The 20,907-nt window shown below is 47.2% G+C and overlaps 1 protein-coding gene across 1 annotated transcript in view; it reads right to left on the reverse strand.

Moving 5' to 3' along the window:
* LOC144174538 (cell adhesion molecule Dscam1-like) overlaps positions 1-20,907 on the reverse strand; it is a 345,506-nt gene that overhangs the window by 198,349 nt on the left and 126,250 nt on the right. The window contains exon 3 of the mRNA XM_077703291.1: positions 13,901-14,233. Coding sequence (XP_077559417.1) covers positions 13,901-14,233 — 333 coding nt within the window. The remainder of the gene's footprint in view (positions 1-13,900; positions 14,234-20,907) is intronic.

A 20,907-nucleotide genomic window follows, 5' to 3' on the forward strand; every position in this document is an offset into this window, starting at 1 on the left:
AGCCCAATTTGGCCGGCCTTTCTGCCTGGCTTTCTTCTGGCTGCATTTTTTACCTTTTCCCTTGTGCTTATGTAATTCTTGCCTGATATGAGAATCGTCTTCGCAGAATCGCATTGTTTGAGTTTCGGCACTAAATGAAGAGGTCTTCCGATCTAGCCGATGAAGAAAACGGATCTTCCGAAGCGCAATGAGAATTAATGTTCGCGGTGAGAAGAGGCATGCACGTGCTACGCTTTATTGACGTGTAATCTAGCTCGTTTATTCTCTGAGGTTAATTAGGCAGGCATTGGCTTGACCTCCTTTCTGGATCCGCGCATAAAAAATGGTGCCTTCAGAATTCCATTCAGCTAGGGTCAAAAAATGCGAAACATTTTTGTTGCTCGGTCTAGTTCTGGTTAACTAGATAGTCTGGCGAAAATTTTTGTTCTCGGGCAAATAGCCAGTTCCTTTCCGGTCGATATCTGCCCTTTTAACCTTTAGAAAAGCTGCAGCTAAATGAAAATGTAGGTTAAAACTTTTCATTTCTTTTTCAAACGTTCCCTTTTAATGTTAGCTTACTGTGAAACATTATAAACATCTACTAGTCTGCTTCAGATATTATCCACAAACTGTCTGGAGAAAATGAGCTTTCCTTTTTATGTCTTCTCACGTGTGATTGCGGGCACAAAATTAATCAGCATTTCAGATCAAATAAAAACGAACATTTAAAAGCATGAAAACTATCTGAAAACAACTTTCGCTTGTTTTTTGACGAGCTTAGGGCTGCTTTCCAAAACTTTATCCAGCGTTAGCAGGTACTTTTACCATGGACATGAAAGGAAAATTTTTCCACCGTTTTCATATTCCTAGGAAGCTCGAAATGTTGTAATCCTGCATATATCGCGCCGTTAATTAGTTTATTGACCAGTATTTTGGGAAAATGATTAGCACCTCGTTATGTTGGTTGGGTGTAATACGTACTATAGCGATCACACCTAGGGGGTACATGGCGGCATGTGGCATACCAGAGCATCCTAACGGCACGCACGGAAACAGCGCGCATGAGCATTGTAGGGGCAGCGAGACTACAGAGCTCATCGCGCGCATCGGCCAAACAGGCGGCAGCGCGTAGTCTGCTGCATGCGTGCTGCCGGCGCTAACAAAACCGTCGACAGTTTCAGTGGCTGTGAACCGATACCGCGTTCTGTGAATGCTTGATGCAGCAAAGCAATCACAAATGGTGGTCTACCGCAACGGTGTAGTTCTCTAGCCCGACCAGCCACCCCGAGCTGTGGAACCACTGCTCTACTTTCCTCTGCTACGACTCATCCTTCGCGCAAGCGAATTGTAAACGGGGAAATACGGGAGGTGTCTATAATTTGGTCTTCGTGATTGAGGCTATGAGCCGTTCACGCGAAACCGGCCCAGATGTGCTATTATGCTTTTGCGGGTGTAAAGAGAATTTATTAGAAACCACATATGAGGACGCGGAAACTAGGGTGTGTTATAAAGGCGCCGCCCTATACTATAACAAGTTACCAATGTTTACAAAACGATTCTTACAAGTGGCACACTAAAAACAGCCATTGGGGGCTAGCAACAAGAACAAGTTCGTAAAATTTTCAAGTAAACTGCTTGCTGAGCCACAACATAACCGCATAAAAAACAAGTTATTACAGAACGATAGAAATACCTAATGTGTTGTTGGTGGCCTTTAGGAATCCAGTGGGCCAGCATAAGACTCTCCGCCAAGTGCCGCCAGTTTACACACCAAATGACGCATCATAATTGAACGCGCAGGCAATAGGAGAGGAAACATCAACCTTTGCGGTTTTACAAGAGAGGACGCACAAACAATTCCGCCCCAGAACAAATGCGCCAACTTTCGCACAAAACAAAAAAATGCCTTTGCCATCGGGTCAACCGTCACCTACTGGGCAGAGATGGCGTATTGACATCTGTCTTGGCACGACGTGCGCAGCACCAGGACCTGAATAGTGTGTACTGATAACACAGCACAACCGCCCCAGAAAGCCTAGGCGCGGTCTGGTATTTATTAACCGGAAAATCATATTTTGGTTTTAGAAACTTGCAGCAGCTGTTCTTATTTTTAGTATTTAGTATTCTTATATTTAGTATTTAGTATTTAGTATAGTTAGTATTTTTGCTTTCTCGGTCGATACTGCCTGTCTGCGATTTTGTTTTTCAACAGCACTCTTCCACCGCTAAAATTAACGTGTTAATAAAACGAGTTTCGAAACTCCCCACTTTCTTCTTCCATCTCAAGCCCTGAACTGAGTCGTTATTTTCATTCCGAAGCCGAAGAACCGCGCACAATTTTCAAACAAACAAAAAAAGAAAACGTCTTTGCTTCTAATGCTGGTGCCATCTGGCGACTTACCCTAGCATTAATTTGTGGTCAGGATTGAAAAATCAATTTCCCTGAAAGGCGATGTGCTTCTCAGTTCCGCTGATTTCGGCTTTTTTTAAACGCGCGTTTATGTGTGACGCTATTTCCAACACCTTATTCTGCTCACCATCTGGTTGCGCGTTTCGCTTAGGGAATAGTTCGGCGCACGAAGAGATTATTAAAAGTAAGCTCGAAAACTTTCCCATTGACAGCCGCCACGCAAGGGTAATTTTTTATTAAATATCCCAAGTATAAGATATAAGCCCCGCAAATTTAAAAGTAAGTACGCTGAACAGTTTAAGCTTTTTCCGAGCAGTGATAAATGGCCCTCGAAATTCGAAGCTCCCTGCACATTTTGATGTATAGTGACAGCAGTCGAACGTGAATATCCAGTTCCGCGCTTTTTGATAGCGGATCAAGTTCATAATACCGAAGTTGCAGATTTTAAATGAAAAAGGTATGCATCTGTGATACCATGCTTATTCGAATTACAAGCTGAAGTTTAGAAGCAGGAAAATATTTCCACTGTTAGTTATTGTCATATTGATGAAATTAGCCGGTCTATGTTTACTGCTGTGCTCAACATTATAAAAAACCCTGGAGCCTATAAGGCGGCTCTAGATTTTGGTGTATGTCCACGCAGAGTCAATAAACGGAAGTTCGCTGTTGTGGTCATTCGAAATGCAATTGACACTCGATGTCCACTTTTAAAAAATTGGATGGCGATTATGATATTACTCAATGCGATATTAGGGCATAGCAGCAGTGCGCTGAGGCAGCACTCACTTGTGGGTTTTCTCGACGGAAGAGATGATTAGCCTCTGCGTCTGTGGCGTAAAGTGCGTCTCAGGAAGGGACCGCGAACTGCGTCTTAAGCGAACGCACATCATAGTCACGCGCACGCCCCCATCACGTTTTCGCCAAAGCGTCCCTTGTCGAGCGCCTTGTGCGGGCACAGCACACTGCTCCCTCCCCACCCCCACCGAACACTTCGGAGAACGCTTGCTCGCGCCGCCACGGCAAACCCCCCTCTCCTCCCAAGTTTCGCGACATTCTCCTCCTTTGCTTTCTTTCATCGTTCGCTTTTATGCAGAAATGCATTATAGTCGGGGGTTGTCGTGCGTCCCTTGGCCGGCGTGCGCAGCGCGTCTGATGATGATTGTGGCATGATGCCCCTAGGGATTGGCCAACCAAACAATCCATCACGAGATAGCTTCGCGTTCAACCACCATCGTCATCTTCCCGTAGGGGAACCGCTGAAGAAGAAGAAGGAGAAGAAGACAAAGCTGCGAAGAGGAGGGCTGCGTGAGTTTTGGCTACCGTTATCCTCCTCGGCCGGCGCATCTTCCCGATCTGAACCCGGTCGAAGAGCGGAGCAGCGCGTCTGATGATGATTGTGGCATGATGCCCCTAGGGATTGGCCAACCAAACAATCCATCACGAGATAGCTTCGCGTTCAACCACCATCGTCATCTTCCCGTAGGGGAACCGCTGAAGAAGAAGAAGGAGAAGAAGACAAAGCTGCGAAGAGGAGGGCTGCGTGAGTTTTGGCTACCGTTATCCTCCTCGGCCGGCGCATCTTCCCGATCTGAACCCGGTCGAAGAGCGGAGCAGCGCGTCTGATGATGATTGTGGCATGATGCCCCTAGGGATTGGCCAACCAAACAATCCATCACGAGATAGCTTCGCGTTCAACCACCATCGTCATCTTCCCGTAGGGGAACCGCTGAAGAAGAAGAAGGAGAAGAAGACAAAGCTGCGAAGAGGAGGGCTGCGTGAGTTTTGGCTACCGTTATCCTCCTCGGCCGGCGCATCTTCCCGATCTGAACCCGGTCGAAGAGCGGAGCAGCGCGTCTGATGATGATTGTGGCATGATGCCCCTAGGGATTGGCCAACCAAACAATCCATCACGAGATAGCTTCGCGTTCAACCACCATCGTCATCTTCCCGTAGGGGAACCGCTGAAGAAGAAGAAGGAGAAGAAGACAAAGCTGCGAAGAGGAGGGCTGCGTGAGTTTTGGCTACCGTTATCCTCCTCGGCCGGCGCATCTTCCCGATCTGAACTCGGTCGAAGAGCAGAGCAGCGCGTCTGATGATGATTGTGGCATGATGCCCCTAGGGATTGGCCAACCAAACAATCCATCACGAGATAGCTTCGCGTTCAACCACCATCGTCATCTTCCCGTAGGGGAACCGCTGAAGAAGAAGAAGGAGAAGAAGACAAAGCTGCGAAGAGGATGGCTGCGTGAGTTTTGGCTACCGTTATCCTCCGCGGCCGGCGCATCTTCCCGATCTGAACCCGGTCGAAGAGCGGCTCATCGCGCCTCGACTCCCCTTCATGAGCATCAGGCGGCTGACTCAAGGCAACGGGCAGTTTGGAATCAAGGGAGAGGCGGTGAACGTGCCCATCGACGTATCGAAGGTTGTGCGGTGCCTTCCTCGCATGGTACCCGAGGACGTTGCGTTCGACGTTCGCTTTTCTGCATCCTCACAATCCCCCTCGGGGAGGTGCGGGGGAATTTTTCTTTCACTCGCCGGTCCTGCTATCGTTCACTCGGTTGCGCCGACAACGCGGCTCAGCGCAGAGACGGCCGCCAAAGGGTTGCGCCCTAATACGGTTTCACGAACAGTAGCGTGGAGAGGTTCCTGTTTGAACCCATTCCCATTTCAACCTTCCCGCTTGTACCCCCCCGTTTCAACCTGGCGCAAAACGACCTTCCCGTATCGCCCTTTCCCATTTCGCCTGTTCCCATTTGAACCCATTTCTGCTTTGAGCTCCTCGTTTGTTCCCTCCCGTTTCAACCCGGTACAAAACAACCTTCCTATTTCATATTTTCATATATTCCCATTTAGCCCCTTCACGGAATAACGTGCCCAGTGCGACTCAGTTGATTCGGTCTGAGGCGTGGGATTTTTTAACTTAATGTCACGTCGATCAATATTTCAACCCAGTGTTTTGAGTTACATCCCATGTAACCGAAAGTCAAAACTACAATTACGACTGATGAAACCTGAACATTAAATTGAAGTTCCGTCAAACGTATTCCACAGTAAAGAAGTTGCGGCTGGCGGAATTGAATTGCAGTTATGTCCTATTAATCTACGCAAACCTGTTGCCATGGTTTGTTTTACGATAAGTTGCGTAGATTTAAAACAACACCAAGGTTGCGGCCTTACGTCCGACCCCGTAGAGCGTTGTGTAATTAGAGCAGAAAGCGCACCCTTCCGTCTGCTTCCGCATCGGTCGAGTGGTCTGAAGCGTGTTGCTCGCATGTGTATTTCGACAGCGGTGTGGGTTTGGGCGCGGAAGGTTGCATGGGAGTTTAAAAGCATAGAATGTTTTTTTAATATACGAATGCACATGCACTTCTTTCCATATGTAACACCCAGATAGAAAGGAAAGAAAAGTAACAAAATAGAACCTCTTGTCGCGGGTGCAGTGCCAGCTTGTGTCGCTCGTATCGTGCCGAAAACAAACTTAGATCTTTTAACAAATATAATTAATAATTCATAAGGTGTAGCAAAGGGCCTACTCAGGAAAAAGATTTCGCGAGATTTGATTACTAAATCTTGCTAACTAATGAAAGACGTATTTTATGAAAGCGGTAACTATTATGGGCCAAGCCCTTGGTTTTTACGATCCATTTTAATGTGGGGCTAACGGCCACTGTATATGCAAATGTTTGTACAAAGATGGCCATTGAAGTCTAAAGCTGAAATTTTCTCTTGGGGGAAATGCTTCGCGCACATTTTTCATCCAGGCGTTAAGAACACTCGAAGCTCTGTTCTTTTGGGTGTACTTTTTACGGATAATACATAGACGGGCGCGCAGTACGCGGAAAAGCAAATTTAGTGCATAACGTTTAGGTAGTCATCCATCTAATGCTTCAAACATTTTTTGCCGAACCAGCTGCTGGATTTAGAACTGCTCTTTGAAATGCCAGCACAGACATGCATCACATGCAAAGCACGTAGTTTTGCCGAATGGGTGCATGTACTAGTTGTATTTCCACTCGGGTGCACGCCTTTTGATTACAAAAAGAAACCGTGCAACTTTTGGGATTTAAACCAACATGTTCTCTTCACAAGTTTTTTTAACAGCGAACTCTTTCCTGCCCTGACCTGTTAGTTCGCCGTTGTGTCCGCTAGGAGCATCGGGATCGAAAAAAAATTCTTTCGAGAGCATAATTCCAGTGCGATTGTTTCTTTTCTGGGGACAGCCATGAATGAACGAACAAAGTTCTTGATTCCGCACTAAAGCCAGACGAACGAGAAATGCGGTAGCACGTCCTTATTCAAGGAGCTTCAAGAGCACAGTATAGGCCTTAGGCGTTCGCAAACTTTTATCGACCCGAAAGATCGGCCGTATATATGCTTAATTGCAGAAAAATTCCTCCATGGAGAATTGTACAGTAGTGCATGGCCTAATCCTTGGATGCACATTTTGGGGAACACTTTCAAAAACGGTAACGCATATTTTCAGAAATTTAAATGGGTTGAAACAACACGGGTTCAGACGGGAAGGGCGTTTGGGGAACCGGTTGTAACTGGAAGGGCCCAAATGGGAAGGTGGTATCGGGAGCGGGGGCACACGGGACGGGTCAAACGGGAAGGGCGTTTCGGGAATGGGTTCAAACGGTACGGGTTCAAACGGGAACGGGTTGTTTCGGGCTACACCCATTGCGTGAGCTAGGTGGAGGGCCTGTTGCGTGCGAACTCTGAGATGGAAAAAGAAAATATTTTGCCCCCAGGGGTCTTTTTGTCTTCGTCCTTCTCAACTTACCCTAACCACTGCGGCGATTCCCCTAGCTACTGCCACGGCTGCGAAATCTAAATGCTATCTTAATTAAAAACGGTGCCTGCGCGCAAAAGTTTCGCTTTTCCGCCATTCCGAGACCACTGACGTCGGCAAGTGTTCTTTACTCTGCGTTCCACGACTGCCGCTGGCGTTCTGATTATAGAGAGGAACTTTAGGTTAAGTTTGCGCACGTTTCGTTTCTGGAGCAGCTGGTCGGAAGTTGCTGTAGTTCAGCTCGGTATTCACGGTCACATTCCTCCTTTCGGGTGCACATGCCAGTGCAGGGGGCAGACTATTAATTTCTGACGGGGTAGCGCTATGGCTTTCCATCCCGTATGCGAGGAAGCGTGCGCCCGTGTTTCGTAAGTGTCCCGAAGTTTCCAGTTGGGCGTTGAACAAGCTGCCGAATGAAAGAATGGATTTTTTGGTCGGTGTGACGAAAGAAGGCCGGAGGCGGTGTCGACTCCTTCCCTTCCGTTAGCAGCACTTCGGAAGAAACACACCCTAGATACGGCAGCCTTAACTATGGACGGGTGCTCGGGGTGGTCATTGCTGGTAGAATTAGCGACATTTAAATGAGTCATGTACCTGTACTTGTGGTTCTGTCGCTAGAGGTGATCAATCTTGCGGGGCGAGGCGTGACGTGATGGGAGCCAGCGAACATTTGCCCTCCTGGACGGATCGGTGTTGTTTCGGAACCGCATCGGGGGCATGCCTCACCGAGTAGAGCCGCAGCGTGCCGATGGTAATTGAATTCCTAAACTCGAAGCGCACGTGCACTGAACGATCGTCTGCGTATGCATGCAGCGACCCGCGGGTGCCTACCAATTCGACACAGGGTGTGGGTGTTGCTACTGACTACAACCTTTCACACTTCGCAGAAGCAAACACTATCGGTGAAACGGGAGCGCCATCTCACAAGCATGATACCGCGGGAAAGATGCCTTCCTAGATCAAATGAACCTGACCCCCACTACTTTATGGCCCATCCCCTGTCACTTTCCTGAGTCTCGTGGAAGGAGATAGCCGCTTATAACTAATGATGACGATATTAGTTGTAATGATGACCGCCGATTTTCGGGACACCGGACATTGACAGGCTGCCATTGTAAAAACAATCGTAAGCCATTTCCCTCTGTGAAGGTGGTTTACCAGCGAAGATGTGTTGGGGTCATGACGGCATGACAGTGCAACAACACTTACATCAAAGTGTATGTGATTTTTTTAGTGACAGCATCGTTACCACGATGCTCCAGGCGTCGTGACCCGCTCGTCCTTCTGTGCCGCCGGATCGGCGTGGGGTTTACGCTTGCACATGGCGTAGCGGCCCTTTCTGCTTCCCGGACAACCTTATCGGCAGGCGGTGACGTTTACATTATTCGCACGGGCGCTGCGGCGACGGTCGCATTACTCGCGGCGTTGTTACTCCTGCCGATTTGTACGAACGCGTGATCCGCTGCGAGAGTGTTGTGTTTCTATTTCTGGCTCGTAAACTACGTCAAAAACACGGGGCAGTGATGCCTTTGGCTTCGACAGACCCTGACAATCCCATTCCCTTTGCACCCCCGTGCTTGCAATCATTGCTCGCGTTTTAATTTCCCCTTTACCAGCCTTTTAAATGCAGAGCATTTCTTTAACTCACGATGTCACCCGCTCTAGGCGTCCGTAGTAGTACGCATCGCTCGCCTCGACATGCCCGGCTCAGACGTTTCGCTATCGGCGCGATCAACATTCGATAGCGCGCCCAGGCACGTTTCAAGGACACTCTCTCCCCTCTCTCGGACTCAACGTGCGCCGAGGCTGCCACTTTTACTGCTGACGAGCGCTCTCTCGTCCGCAGTTGCCACAAGTGCAACAACATTAACGTAACGCAAACTACTTAACGTCGTGCGCCCCCGGAAATGCTCTGCATTTGATCGTGCCCCTCGCGAGGGGGATGTTTCACTGCGTCGCCATGCGAACAGTTTGCCCCGCTTTAGTTTCGAGTTCGCCGCATCTTTCGCCGCCGCTCGCTTCTTCGTTCATGCACCGGCTGCGGTTGTCAGAGAAGGCGCTTCAAATCCTACCGCGTTGGTCGCCCCTTTGTAATCTGCACTTACGCTACTATAAGTTTTTTTTTTAAGAGCGTAATGCTATTGGACCCAAATGCGCTATTTACGTGAGTAAAGGGGTAAAAATATCCGCGATAAGCATTCGGTGCGTTCGAAAAAAGAAGGCGAGGTGGAACGTCAAAGAGCTCGAGGTTAAAACGACATTAAATCGAGGCTTTTAGAACGAATGATATTTAAGTGTCTTCGTGGGGTTTTCGTTCGCCTATATAGTCACCCAGGCGTAATCGTTGAACAGAAAAAAAGCGTAGGCTAGTTTTCAAACTGACAAACTAAGCTCTTTTGAACCCGCGAAGAAATATAGTTTTCGCGTATCGTCCGACACTCAGCATCGCGACGCTTGGATGCGAAGCGGAAAAATAAAACAACACGCGGACTAAGCTGAAAGGAAGGAAAATGCCCGGTGCCACCGCATCCGAGGCCATCGAGGCGGGAGAATTGCAGACCCGAAAGTCGGGCCGGGCAGCAACAGCTTGTCGGCGACGTATACGGCTGAACGAACAGAGCGTCGCGGAAGTAGGGTGGTTGTGGCGCACACAGAACGCGCGGTTCCCATTCAGTGCGTCCCGGGCGGGCAGGCATGCTTTTATTAACTCGTGCCACGCAAAAACAACGGACGAAGCAGGCGTTATTCGCACTCGCCTTCTGCTATTCTTTCCTCCCAAGCAACCGCAGAAGAAGAAAAAAAAAATGGCGATGCTAGAGAGGAGTCAGAGCAAGCAGGCTTACGCAGAAGATGGGACGGAGGAGCTGCAAGCCGCAAAGGCTGGGTTTTACAAAGAGAGTCCGTTCGTTCTGGTGTCCGTTGTGAGAATAACGGAAGTGCCAGATTGGTATAAGCTGGCATTGGCACCGAGGCGGCGTTACGAGGACAAACGCGGAAGACTAATGACTGAAAGCGCAATCACTTTCTCTTTTCTGTGCACGCCAGGCTGTGGTGTTCGCGTGTTTTGCGCACGCCTGCTTTCACTTGGCACCATTCCAATCCGGCATACGTCCAGCGACGAAATGGAACATTTGAAAGACCACAGAAGCTAATTCAGTTTCCTCTAGAGGCAACAAAAGCTAAACTTCATTTGATGAATAGTTGAGGTTTACGGGGAAGTGTCTAATTATTTCATTAGCGCGGCCTACCTGATGCTATGCACGCATAATGTAGATTGTTTCGAAGCCATTTTTTTCTTCCTTTTCCTTCTGGGGATATCCGCGTATACACGCGGGTATGTGTTTAGTAGCAAACACGACTTTTCTTTCCCACAGCTAACCTCCTTAAACACTTCCTGCACTACTTTTCCGCCGTTCGTAATAACCAGCCGCTTTGCAGGCTCTTTGACCGCGCGGGATGAAAAGAAAACTTGGTTTATTCTGTTCCATGACTCAGTCTGGGGGTCAGCAACAAAGTGGGCGCTTTTCAAACCTATTTTCTATATTAGAATTCGTTTAGGATTTTGGGAACCCACAAAGAAAATTAAGAACGGGATAATCAGATACGCTCTTGAATAATCAGGCGTATTTGAATGTTACGTCTTTAATACGTCTTTATTTAAATATTATTTGGAAATGTGCCCTCTCGGTAGTCGGTAAACATTCCCTATAACTGGATACAACGCTCACTCTAGAAGCACCGCCAGTCACCTCCGCCCAATTTTAACAAAAAAGCATCAGATGTAGTTGTAAGCACATCGACAAAAGCTCTGATAGAGTACCTGCAACACAGAGGTCTAGACCAGTCTCTGTAAAGACCTCGATGTCTCTGCACGCAACAAAGTTCTTCAACATCATCGCCATCATCTTCATCACGTCATCAACTGGCGTAGCAAGTTTAGCATTTTAGCCCGGCTAACATCGGCAGATTTCATTAGAGATCGTTCTCTCTCTCTCTCTCTCTCTCTCTCTCTCTATATATATATATATATATATATATATATATATATATATATATCTGTGCACCATACTGCTCACCGAACATCCGAACATCAGCAAAAAATGCGATATGGATGACGGCTGACTCAAGGTCCTGCTTTCGAGACGCTTGTTTTTCTTAACAATTCACGCTGGCAAAGAGGAGTAAAACAAAGTCGATTACTTTGGTCACTAGTTACAGGTCGATCAAGAGTTACATCGTGGTGTCTCAGCCATTTCTTTCCCTCAGCCGCAATTACTAACTAAACGTTTAAGTGGTGTGGGTGTCCGATTCTCCAAAACGAGAGAAACAAAAAAAAAGTAATAAAAAGAGCTTGACAAAGCGATCGCCTTGCAGTTCTGAGCAATCCATTTTCGCACCCCAGCGATTTCGTCCTGTCCCTTTTTTTTGCCGGACTTCCATTCCAGCATGGCGCCTGTGACCACACAACCGCAAACCGGTCTTCCAAAACAAACGCGGAACTCCGTACACATGTCAGCCAAAAGCAACTTCTGCCTTCTGAGTCAGCCAATATCAGCTTCCAAGCCAGCCGTGGGCTTCCCGCAAGTCACCAAAGAGCATAGAGAAAGCAAATAAGAGCAGCAAAAAGGCCCAGAGCATTGACTCGCTTGAGCGCCACGGATTCGCAAGGAGCGGACGACGGGAAAGAAAGGCAGCTATTTAAAAAAGCACCAAAACCCAGGAAAGAGCAAGCCTCGGAGCTAGCTTTCCGTAAGGCCGGTCGTCCGCCGACCCGTGGCGGTCACATTCAGGCTTCGAACAGCGTTTTCTTTTTTGGCGGAGCGATGCGGAAGCTGGGAGGACTGGGATGAGAGCGTGAGGGCGGGGGAGAGAGTGGCTGGACAGCGAGAGCTAAAGATGAAGGAATGGAGGATGCCTGGCAGGAACCCGAGCGACGTCGCAGAAGAGAGGACGGCATTTGGCTCGGACTTGTCGCGAGGCGGATCTCATTTTCTCGCTGACACAGGCTGGCAGCTCCGGCTATACGTACGCCGTCCGCAGAGGCCGAGACGGGAGAGGAAGGGGGGCGGCGGGAGGCAAGACAGCGCCCGCTTGCGAGTCACGCGGCTTCTCGCTGGGCAGGCTTAATGTGAGTTACTTGGATATCCCTGTGTTGTATCCCAGCACCGGCAGGCCGGTCTTCCCGTTCACGGAAGCCACTTCGACATTGCCCGCTTTTTTACACCAAAGGGATGGAAAAAAATTGAAAAGAAAGGGTAGAAGCGCTGACAGAAAAAGTAGTCGATCGACCGTAGCCTAAAATTCTTGACCAGCGCGAGCAAAGAAAATGAGGCAATTCAGTGGTTCAGTTTCACCACCCGGCACTCATTATGCCAATATATACAGCCAAGAAAATGTTGGGGAATGATGATGTATAACATACAATTTAGCTAAAATTTGCGGTCTGCGTTTCGACATCCCGCAATTTCAGACATGGTGTCTTGCCGTGGGGAATGCCTCCGCGCGGATCACAATTTTTATTTCAGTGAAATTGTGTGTACGGTGCTCTCACTTGGCGAACTTGCTTTGTTGGCGACTTGGATTGGTCCCTCACGTGCATTGTGGGGAAGCTGAACCACACGACTTCCTTAGAGTGCATAATTATGCAGTGTAAAACAGCTCCGTCAGTAGACGTCTACAAACATCTCCGAAATTGACCTTCTGCAAAAGGTGCTCGTCTCGTGAACGTGTTATTTTTGTTATCGGGGTTGACGCCTCCGGTAAGTCAACATTTAAAATTACATTCGGGATAACTGTTTATTTTTTACGTCGTGGAGTCCGCGATCAAGAGAGATTTTTAGGCAATCATGCATGTAAAAACTTCACCTTGTCGTGTACAGTGGAATCAGCTTTTGCTGTATGATTGTGTTGGGGCGGCCGTGTAGAACTGAACTATATTTATAGGCAATGATCCTCGTGTGTTTTGCATTTATTTCAATTACCTTGAACCCACTGCTCGAAATGCACCAGTAGGAACACCCGACCTGAATTTATTGCGGTTATCAGCCGTCGAGAAATCCCTGAAGGGCCGAGACATCTGCCAGTGTACTAATTAATGCGCTGTGGTCTATATGTCTTTAACCTCGCCTCCCTTCCGTGCCGCTTTTTAAATAAGGTTATTAGTTATTTGTCTAAAAGCCAACCCTACGTCACTTATTTAATCAAAGAACGTTGTAATGTTCGTGCGTGTACTTCTGTTTTCCTTTAATCTTCCTGAGGCTGCTTGTGTGGTAAATAACGTGGGAATGTATGAACTGTTTCGCTAGTAGAAGAACCATAATGTAATATTGATTACGTTTAGATACGTAATACACAATGAATGCACGGAAGTAGTAGTATTTTGTAAACTTGTTGCACACACACACTTCGCATTCAGGCTGGTTGTTATAAGCCACAAAGATGGTGCTAGTGGGTATCGCATGAGGAAGAACAACTGCAGAACGATAAGCGTGGTTGAAAATTCGGAGGTACCCCCCCCTCCCCCCCCAATCTTGAGGTTACTAGCCAAACAATGCTACGCATTAAAACGGTCGTCTGCATTGATGCCTGCGTGCTTGCTTAATATATTTGCGGGTGTAGTGTGCCCCAGTAGTCTCTCAGATCGAAGTATCGCAACGAGTATTGAACCTGCATCCGCAAGACCGACGCTGGTTGCGTTAAAACAACAGAAAATCGCTCACCGGCGCGCACATGGACGTCTCTGCTACCGACGACTCCGATGCGATTCGAGGCGAGGCAGCGGTACGTAGCCGAGTGGACGTCTTGCCGGTACTGGTCTGCCCGGAACGGCAGGAACTCGAGGGATCCGTCGGCCCGCACCCGGCGTAACCCAGGAAGGTCCAGCGCGGGCGACCCTTGGGCTACACCGGTGTCATCCAGGGCGAGCCAGCGGAGGTCCGGCGTTGGGTGACCCCGCGCCGAACACTCCAGGCTTCCCCCCGTGCTGTTGTGGAAGCGAAGACGCGGAGGCGGCTCGCGAACCAGTCTGGGTCCCTGGCCCGACAGCGAGGCCCCTGGAAGCGGATTCGAGAGACCAGACGTCAGAAAAAAAAAAAAAACACTATCGTGTAGCACACTCAAAAAGGCGGTATTTCAACTAGAGTATAGACGTCTACCTCTATTACAAGAGCTGATTGGGGCAATTTTCTGGTGTCCCCTATATAAAAAGAGTAAAAAAGACTGTTTTTTCTCTCTGTCAAGGTGACATAGGTGTCAAAAAATTGGGGGTGCGTCTTTAGGATTTAAAGTGCTGTCCAGGACACGCGTCCTTTTTGGAAGTTCCGACATGCCGTTTTAGAGTCGGTGGATAATAGTGCTCTGCCGCAGCAGGTGGTTATTCCCAAGGCGATGGCTGCTTCTTCCGCCGTTTCGGGGTTACGAGCCGTTATTGTTGCCGACCTAAGTACCCTGCATCGTTGGTCCGCGACGATTATTGCAGATGCAGTGTGGATGCCTCGAACCCGGGGCATGAAAGAATGGCTGGAAACGAAGTAGCACTCGCTGCAGCCCGAGCACATACCAGCCGGGCTTTTCGTCACCCAAAATATGTGCTGCAACGAGCGCAGCAGGTGTACCTATCACATGTAGGGCCATACCGCACCACTACTGAATTGAGCTGAGGAGATATCCCCCACCACACCTCAATCTCAACGACGAAGCAAACGTAATCTTTCGTCGCTTCCAAACAAACATGTACACGCATGAAATAATAGTGAACCCATCTACCGCACGCAATTTCCGTATCTCTGCCCTTACTGAGACATACCCGACGCCTTGCCACACATGATCCTGGAGTGTCCTTGCGAGGACCGCCACCCAGACCCGCCTGTGGATAGCCAAGCACCCTTAACAACAATGACTGCCGCACCACAAGATAACGCAAGCCCCCATACAACCGGTCAATACAACATTGCTGAAAGGTGGAGGCCCTGATCGTAGGCGAGGATCCGGAGGACCGGCGGAATCTGGTAAATCGGGCGAAGACGGCAGCCACCGCCAGAGGTATCCTGGACTGAGGAGACCTACCACCTCGGACAGGCAAGGACCAAGTCCTGGCTAGTCTTTCCAGCCAACAAGCATCTCTCTCTCTCTCTCTCTCTCTCTCTCTCTTACAACTGATGTATTTCAAATAAAAAAATTGAATAATGTGTTATAATCACGCACAGAGAAAAATACATTGCCGTGTTTTATACAAGAGGAGGTCCATAAGTCAGAAAGTGCAGGAGAACCTTTTGGTAGATTTGACTTACTACTAAAGCGCATTAAAGCCTGAATACAAATGAATTAGCAAGTACATCACCCTGTCAAAAGAGTGTTACTGAAAGGTATGCGGTAATCATTCTGTAACCATGCATAAAAGTTCACGGAGGTACCCTTGCAACCATTTGATGCATCTTCTACACTACGTGCATGCCTAATTAATTGATCTCTCTCTATAGAATGAACGCGTTGACGTAACGCGTCGTGCTTTGAACGGGTGCAGTGCTTGCGTACTTAAATTTTCCAAACTCTGTTCTCGTTATTTGTATGAATTTATAATTTTTATGGTATAGCTTGCTCTTGCCAAGTGTACTCTTGTCGTCTGCTCAGCGAATCGTTGCGTATGGTTATGTATCCAAATGCTGCTGCCGAAGCATTCTAAGAGGTATTCATATTATTTAGCATAATATGAACTGCGTTACCAGCTATTACCGTTGTTCGTAACTATGCAACCTGTTTTCTGTCTTTAATAGCCCTCACGTTTAGTGGAAAAAATTGTGAGTTTGAAAGAGATGATATTCGGAGAAAACCGACGTATTTTAAAAATATCCACATTGCCGTCAGTATGATTTCATATGGTGGAATCATAAGTGTATGTTACAATGCTATATTTTTTTCTGAGTGTATTTAACGAATTGTAAAATAAATTAATTTGGAAAAGTTAACATATCCCGCACGAAAACCTAATAGTAAAAGCCAGAGACGAAAAACCTGGAATCGCAAAATAGGATTATCTATATTCAGGCAGAAACAAAACTCAGGCCGAGATTATTAATTTATCCATCACGCATATAAATTATTACCACCGAAAAAGAGCTGCAAATGAGCATACATTCGCTTTTAAGGGTGGGAATGAACGAACACTCGGAGCGACTGACATCTTGCCAAAGAACATCGGGGCGTAGACTGTGACGAAGCAAGTAAAAAAAAAATACATTCCTAATGGCACGTTTTTGTTTCGCGACAAGCTCGCAACGAGAGACACTGCATTACCATAATTCAAATTCGATAGAGTTTGGAACGCGGCGTGCGCGGATCTCTACATTATTCCTGTACATTCTGGCTGGCTGTCACACGCACACACGGGTTTTCAGTTGAAAGGGTCGTTGTCGCTCAGTACTCTGACCTTCCTCTCTTTGTTTTTGGGCACCGCACTTGCTGTGGCTTAACTGAGATTTAAAGCAGGCAAGCCGACGCCCGAAACGTGCGTCTTGTTATTTACACCTCCGGTCCAGCTTAAACACAGTCCAGACGTTTATAACTGCACGCATTACACGTCACTCGCACCCACGCGAATTTCGTGGACGTACTCGACAGGGCGTGGACGTCGACGTCGGGCCGAGGAAAATAGATGTCCATTCGTGTCTCTAACGACGCGGCGTGAGCGAGCTTGTTCCGGGCTGGGAAAAAAAAAAAAAAAGTACGAGAAACTTCGACGAAGCCGTAGCAGATGGAGTTTCGCGTATCAGCCGCTTTCGATATGAATTCTGGATGAACTTGAAGGTGGGACTTCTCATCTCGTCCACACCATGTTTCGGGGTGTTTTTCTTTCATTTCCCCTCCCATTTTCTCTTTCTCCTTCTACTACGTTCTGTCTACGTAAAGCGTTTCAAAAAAAGAAAAAAAATATCTTGCTCAGTGCTTCTTCGGCTTGCAGAGAAGGACGATCTGTGAGCGCGAAGCAAGAGTGAAGGAGAGTAAGAGAGAAAGCTAGAGAGGGAAAGAAAGAGACAGTGAAGCGAGAAAGAGAGCACAAAAACTCAACGGAGCGTAAAAGAGAAAGTGCGCGACAACTCAGCCATGGCTCGTACAGTTTTCTTCGGCGGCGTTGGAAAGAAATATGCGCTGCGAGATGTCCTAACGGAAACAAAATAAAGTGAGAAAATACGCGACGCTTAACACCGGTGGCTGGCACGCAGAGCATCATCAGTCTTTGCGCGGATCAAAAAGAACGATTTCTTTATCACACGTCGCTTTTATCACACTCGAATAACACATTTTCGCGCTTGTTTTACGCGTCGAAAAATGCGGACAGAGACGGTGGAGCTTGGTTATTGTGAAGTAAGTGCTGGCTGAATACACACAAATGAGTGGAGGAAATGCCAATGGTAGAATAAACAAGAAAGCAGCGAAACTCGAAAGGAAGAAAGCAAAAATAACAGCGACATTCGTGGTAGCCGACTGGGGTAGTGTATAGAGTGCTTTATTGCGTGAATGCAGCGATAAGAAATGGTATGCTTGTGGAATGAAAACAAACATATCCTGAGTGCTCGGCAAACGAAGAAGCCGGAGGGATGGTAATGCAATCGAAATTGAAGAAAAAAAGAAAAAAGGCTCAAATGGCGAGTGCTGAAAGAACGCGCTGGGAAAGTTCGGCAAAAAATAATGAAAGAATTGCATTCAGGTTTCAGACGAGAAAATAAATAATGACGTGCGGAGTGCATACCGGCGGGAACCATAAGTTTGGAACGAAACTCGGCGGTCCATTTTTCTTCTTCAAAGGCGCATTCCAAAGCCCGCGGCGTGCGGAAATTCTCCGGCAGACGGCACGGCTGCGGTACTCCGCGCCGAACTGTTCAGATCGCTCTGAATCAAGGCGGCCATACTCTTTGAGCAAACATCGATTGTTTTCAGGGTAATTTTACTTATCACTGTTTATAAGGATACGATTACCAAGAGCGAATTGGTTTAGAAATAGTTTCTCTCCTCCTTCTCCTCCACCCGCAACATTTGGTGCATGTTTCTCAGTGTTTTTATATCTCAGAAGACTATCATCGGCGTTCACTGCCATGTGCACCTTCCTATCGCAGTGCAATAGCTGAACGCTCCTGTAGGAATATTTATGTCAGATTATGAGGAAGTTGATTTTGCTGCGTCTGGCGGTTTACTCTTTCCTACTATTTCACGAGACCTTTTCTTTCCACCCAACAACACTCTTCTCGGTACGCTGAAATGCTCTCCGTTTCATTGTGCCGAACGTATCTTGGCGAGAATCCGGGCTTCAGCGAAACAAAACAAACACAATGCCTCCGCTGCTAGCTCGCCGACGTGGAGTTTGTTCCATCTTAAACCGACTGAGAATACTGTTGGCAGCCCAGAAACCTGTTTCTTGGCGGATTTTGAGTTTTCGCTGTTTTGAAGGCGTCCATATTGATCAATGCTTTTGTATATAGACTCAGAACAGCCTTTTTTATTTGCAGCGCGCGGTTTTTCTCGGCCGTTCCAGTAGTTTGTAATGTTGAAGATCGGTGCTTCCTAAAATAACGCAATTTAGAATCGAATGACGTGGCGCCTACTTATTATTGCGCTTACCGGCGTTGTGGTTGCACTTTAAAAAGCCTTTTCCGCCCGCGTGCAGTCGCGCTGCAGAAAATTGCGGCGTGTTGTGGCGTCTCTTCCTTTGAGTTTGTACACTTATGAACAAACGAAATGCAACACTAAACAACGGGCTAGAACGCGCAACATTAAAAATACTGTTCTTTGAGGTGCAATGATGGCGCGGTATTGGAATATTTGGAAAGCCACATTTCCAAACTTCGTCTTTGTATTTAGGCCATGCGTCAATTTGACTTCCATTGAAAGAAATCGCACTATATGGGTGTTTTGCTTCATAATTTTGTGTTCCCATTTCATTTGTACAATATTGTACCTGCTTGTGAGTCGCGCTAGAAGAGTGCAGTTTTTCTTCTTTTTTTTTAAAGGTTGCGTCCTTACCAGAGCTTGGAAAACCAATTTGTGTGGCATTAACTACACAAATTTTTATTTCTCCGTCATATTTTGCACATTGTGAGAAAAGTAAGAGCAGTCTGTGTTGTTATTTATAAATTAAGAATGGTTTGTGATGTCGGTCTACGAAGGGTGCTGTGCAAATCTTTGGGTGAATCGATGTTGAGGTACGGGATAACGATTTATGGGTGGGTTCAAAAGAGAAATTAAATATTTTAAATGTTGTCTATGCATCAACATGCAGTACGGCAGCCATTGGAGATATACTGGGTAGTCACTCTATGACAACAGTGCAAAAACTTCTCGTGTCCACATTGCTCACAAAACACCTGTTTCTAGATAAATACAAAGTAAATAAAAAGAAAACTCGGGACCTACGTCATATAGAACCTTTTATCAGAGCTACAGTTTACATAGGGTATGGTAAGAGAACACGAGCCTTCTAGGTACCTTTTCGTTTTAATAAATTTTTTACAGATTATTCAGGGGCTTCAGCTAGCAAACAGAAAAAAACGTATAAATTATTGGGCGCAATACACAGTGTATTGTCATTCTGTAATGTTATTTCAACTGTTGTGTATACCAGTGCCTGTTCTTTTTGTGTGTGCTCACTTCTAGGTTGACAATTATGAAAATTAGTGTATTACAGTTATTAACCTCTCCTATATCCTTATATATGTATGTGTTTTTACTTCGTTATGTATGTGCTTTACTGCTCTTATTTTTATGTGCATAGTCCAAGCACAGTTTTGTTAATCAATCGCACTGCCAGTTGCTTTATGTACATTGTAATAAGCTGATTTGGTGATTGATGTTTGTATGATCACTGGGCTGCCCCGTCCGCATACAAGCTCCTCCGAGTGCTTCTGCGGGAAGGCAAGAAAATATATTGTATCATAAGCGAAATAAAACTCAAACTTCAAAGTTCAAACTTCAAAGCTCTGCCGCTGGGTCAATTACAACGACCGGTCTCCTAATTCTCGTTGCTAACGTTTCAATGGTCAGGAATTGAGTGTGCGGTTACTTTAAGCGCTGCGAAGGGCCCACTGCCATTCAAACAGCCCATTTTTCGCAGGAAGAAAGTGCAGGGAGATGATCCCAGCCTCAGCAGGTTGATGACTGCGTACCGTACAAAGGTTATGATATTTCGCCATGCGCGTATTTTTGTTCTCCGAAATTTCTACATAAGGGGAAATACGCGCATTTCATTCTCATCTTTATGGTTGTAATTGAAATTTTTTGAGCTGAGGTTCAGCCGTTCACTTTCTTGATAATCGCGCGAGCGTCGACGGGTGGGTGGGTCAGTTCCTTATCGCGGTAGAATGCGGCGAAATGAGAAGGGGCAGTTTGCACAGTTCGCAAGCGCTGAACAGTCCCGCCAGTGCATCCGTGGTCTGCTAGACTGTTCCTCTAAGCACGACACAACCCCTCTGGGCTGTTTATTAGCCGCCTTGTAGTGAACTAAGCGCACGCAAAATCACTGTCGCCGTCCGGCACTAAGGATAGCTGGCTGATTATAAGGGGAAGGGGTTGTGTCGTGCTTGAGCGAACAGCCTAGCAGACGACGGTTGCACTGACGGGTGAGTTCTGCGCATGAAAACTGGCCGAACTACCCTCGCTTGTTTCACCGCTGTTTACCTGCGCTAGCCCACCCGCCGATCGACGCTCCCGCTATATTAGAGAGTTTTAACTGCCCGCTTTT

The sequence above is a fragment of the Haemaphysalis longicornis genome, unplaced genomic scaffold, assembly GCF_048455015.1.
Source record: "Haemaphysalis longicornis isolate Haplotype H1 unplaced genomic scaffold, Haemaphysalis longicornis Haplotype H1 scaffold_3, whole genome shotgun sequence".
In the NCBI taxonomy this organism is placed as follows: Eukaryota; Metazoa; Arthropoda; class Arachnida; order Ixodida; family Ixodidae; genus Haemaphysalis; species Haemaphysalis longicornis.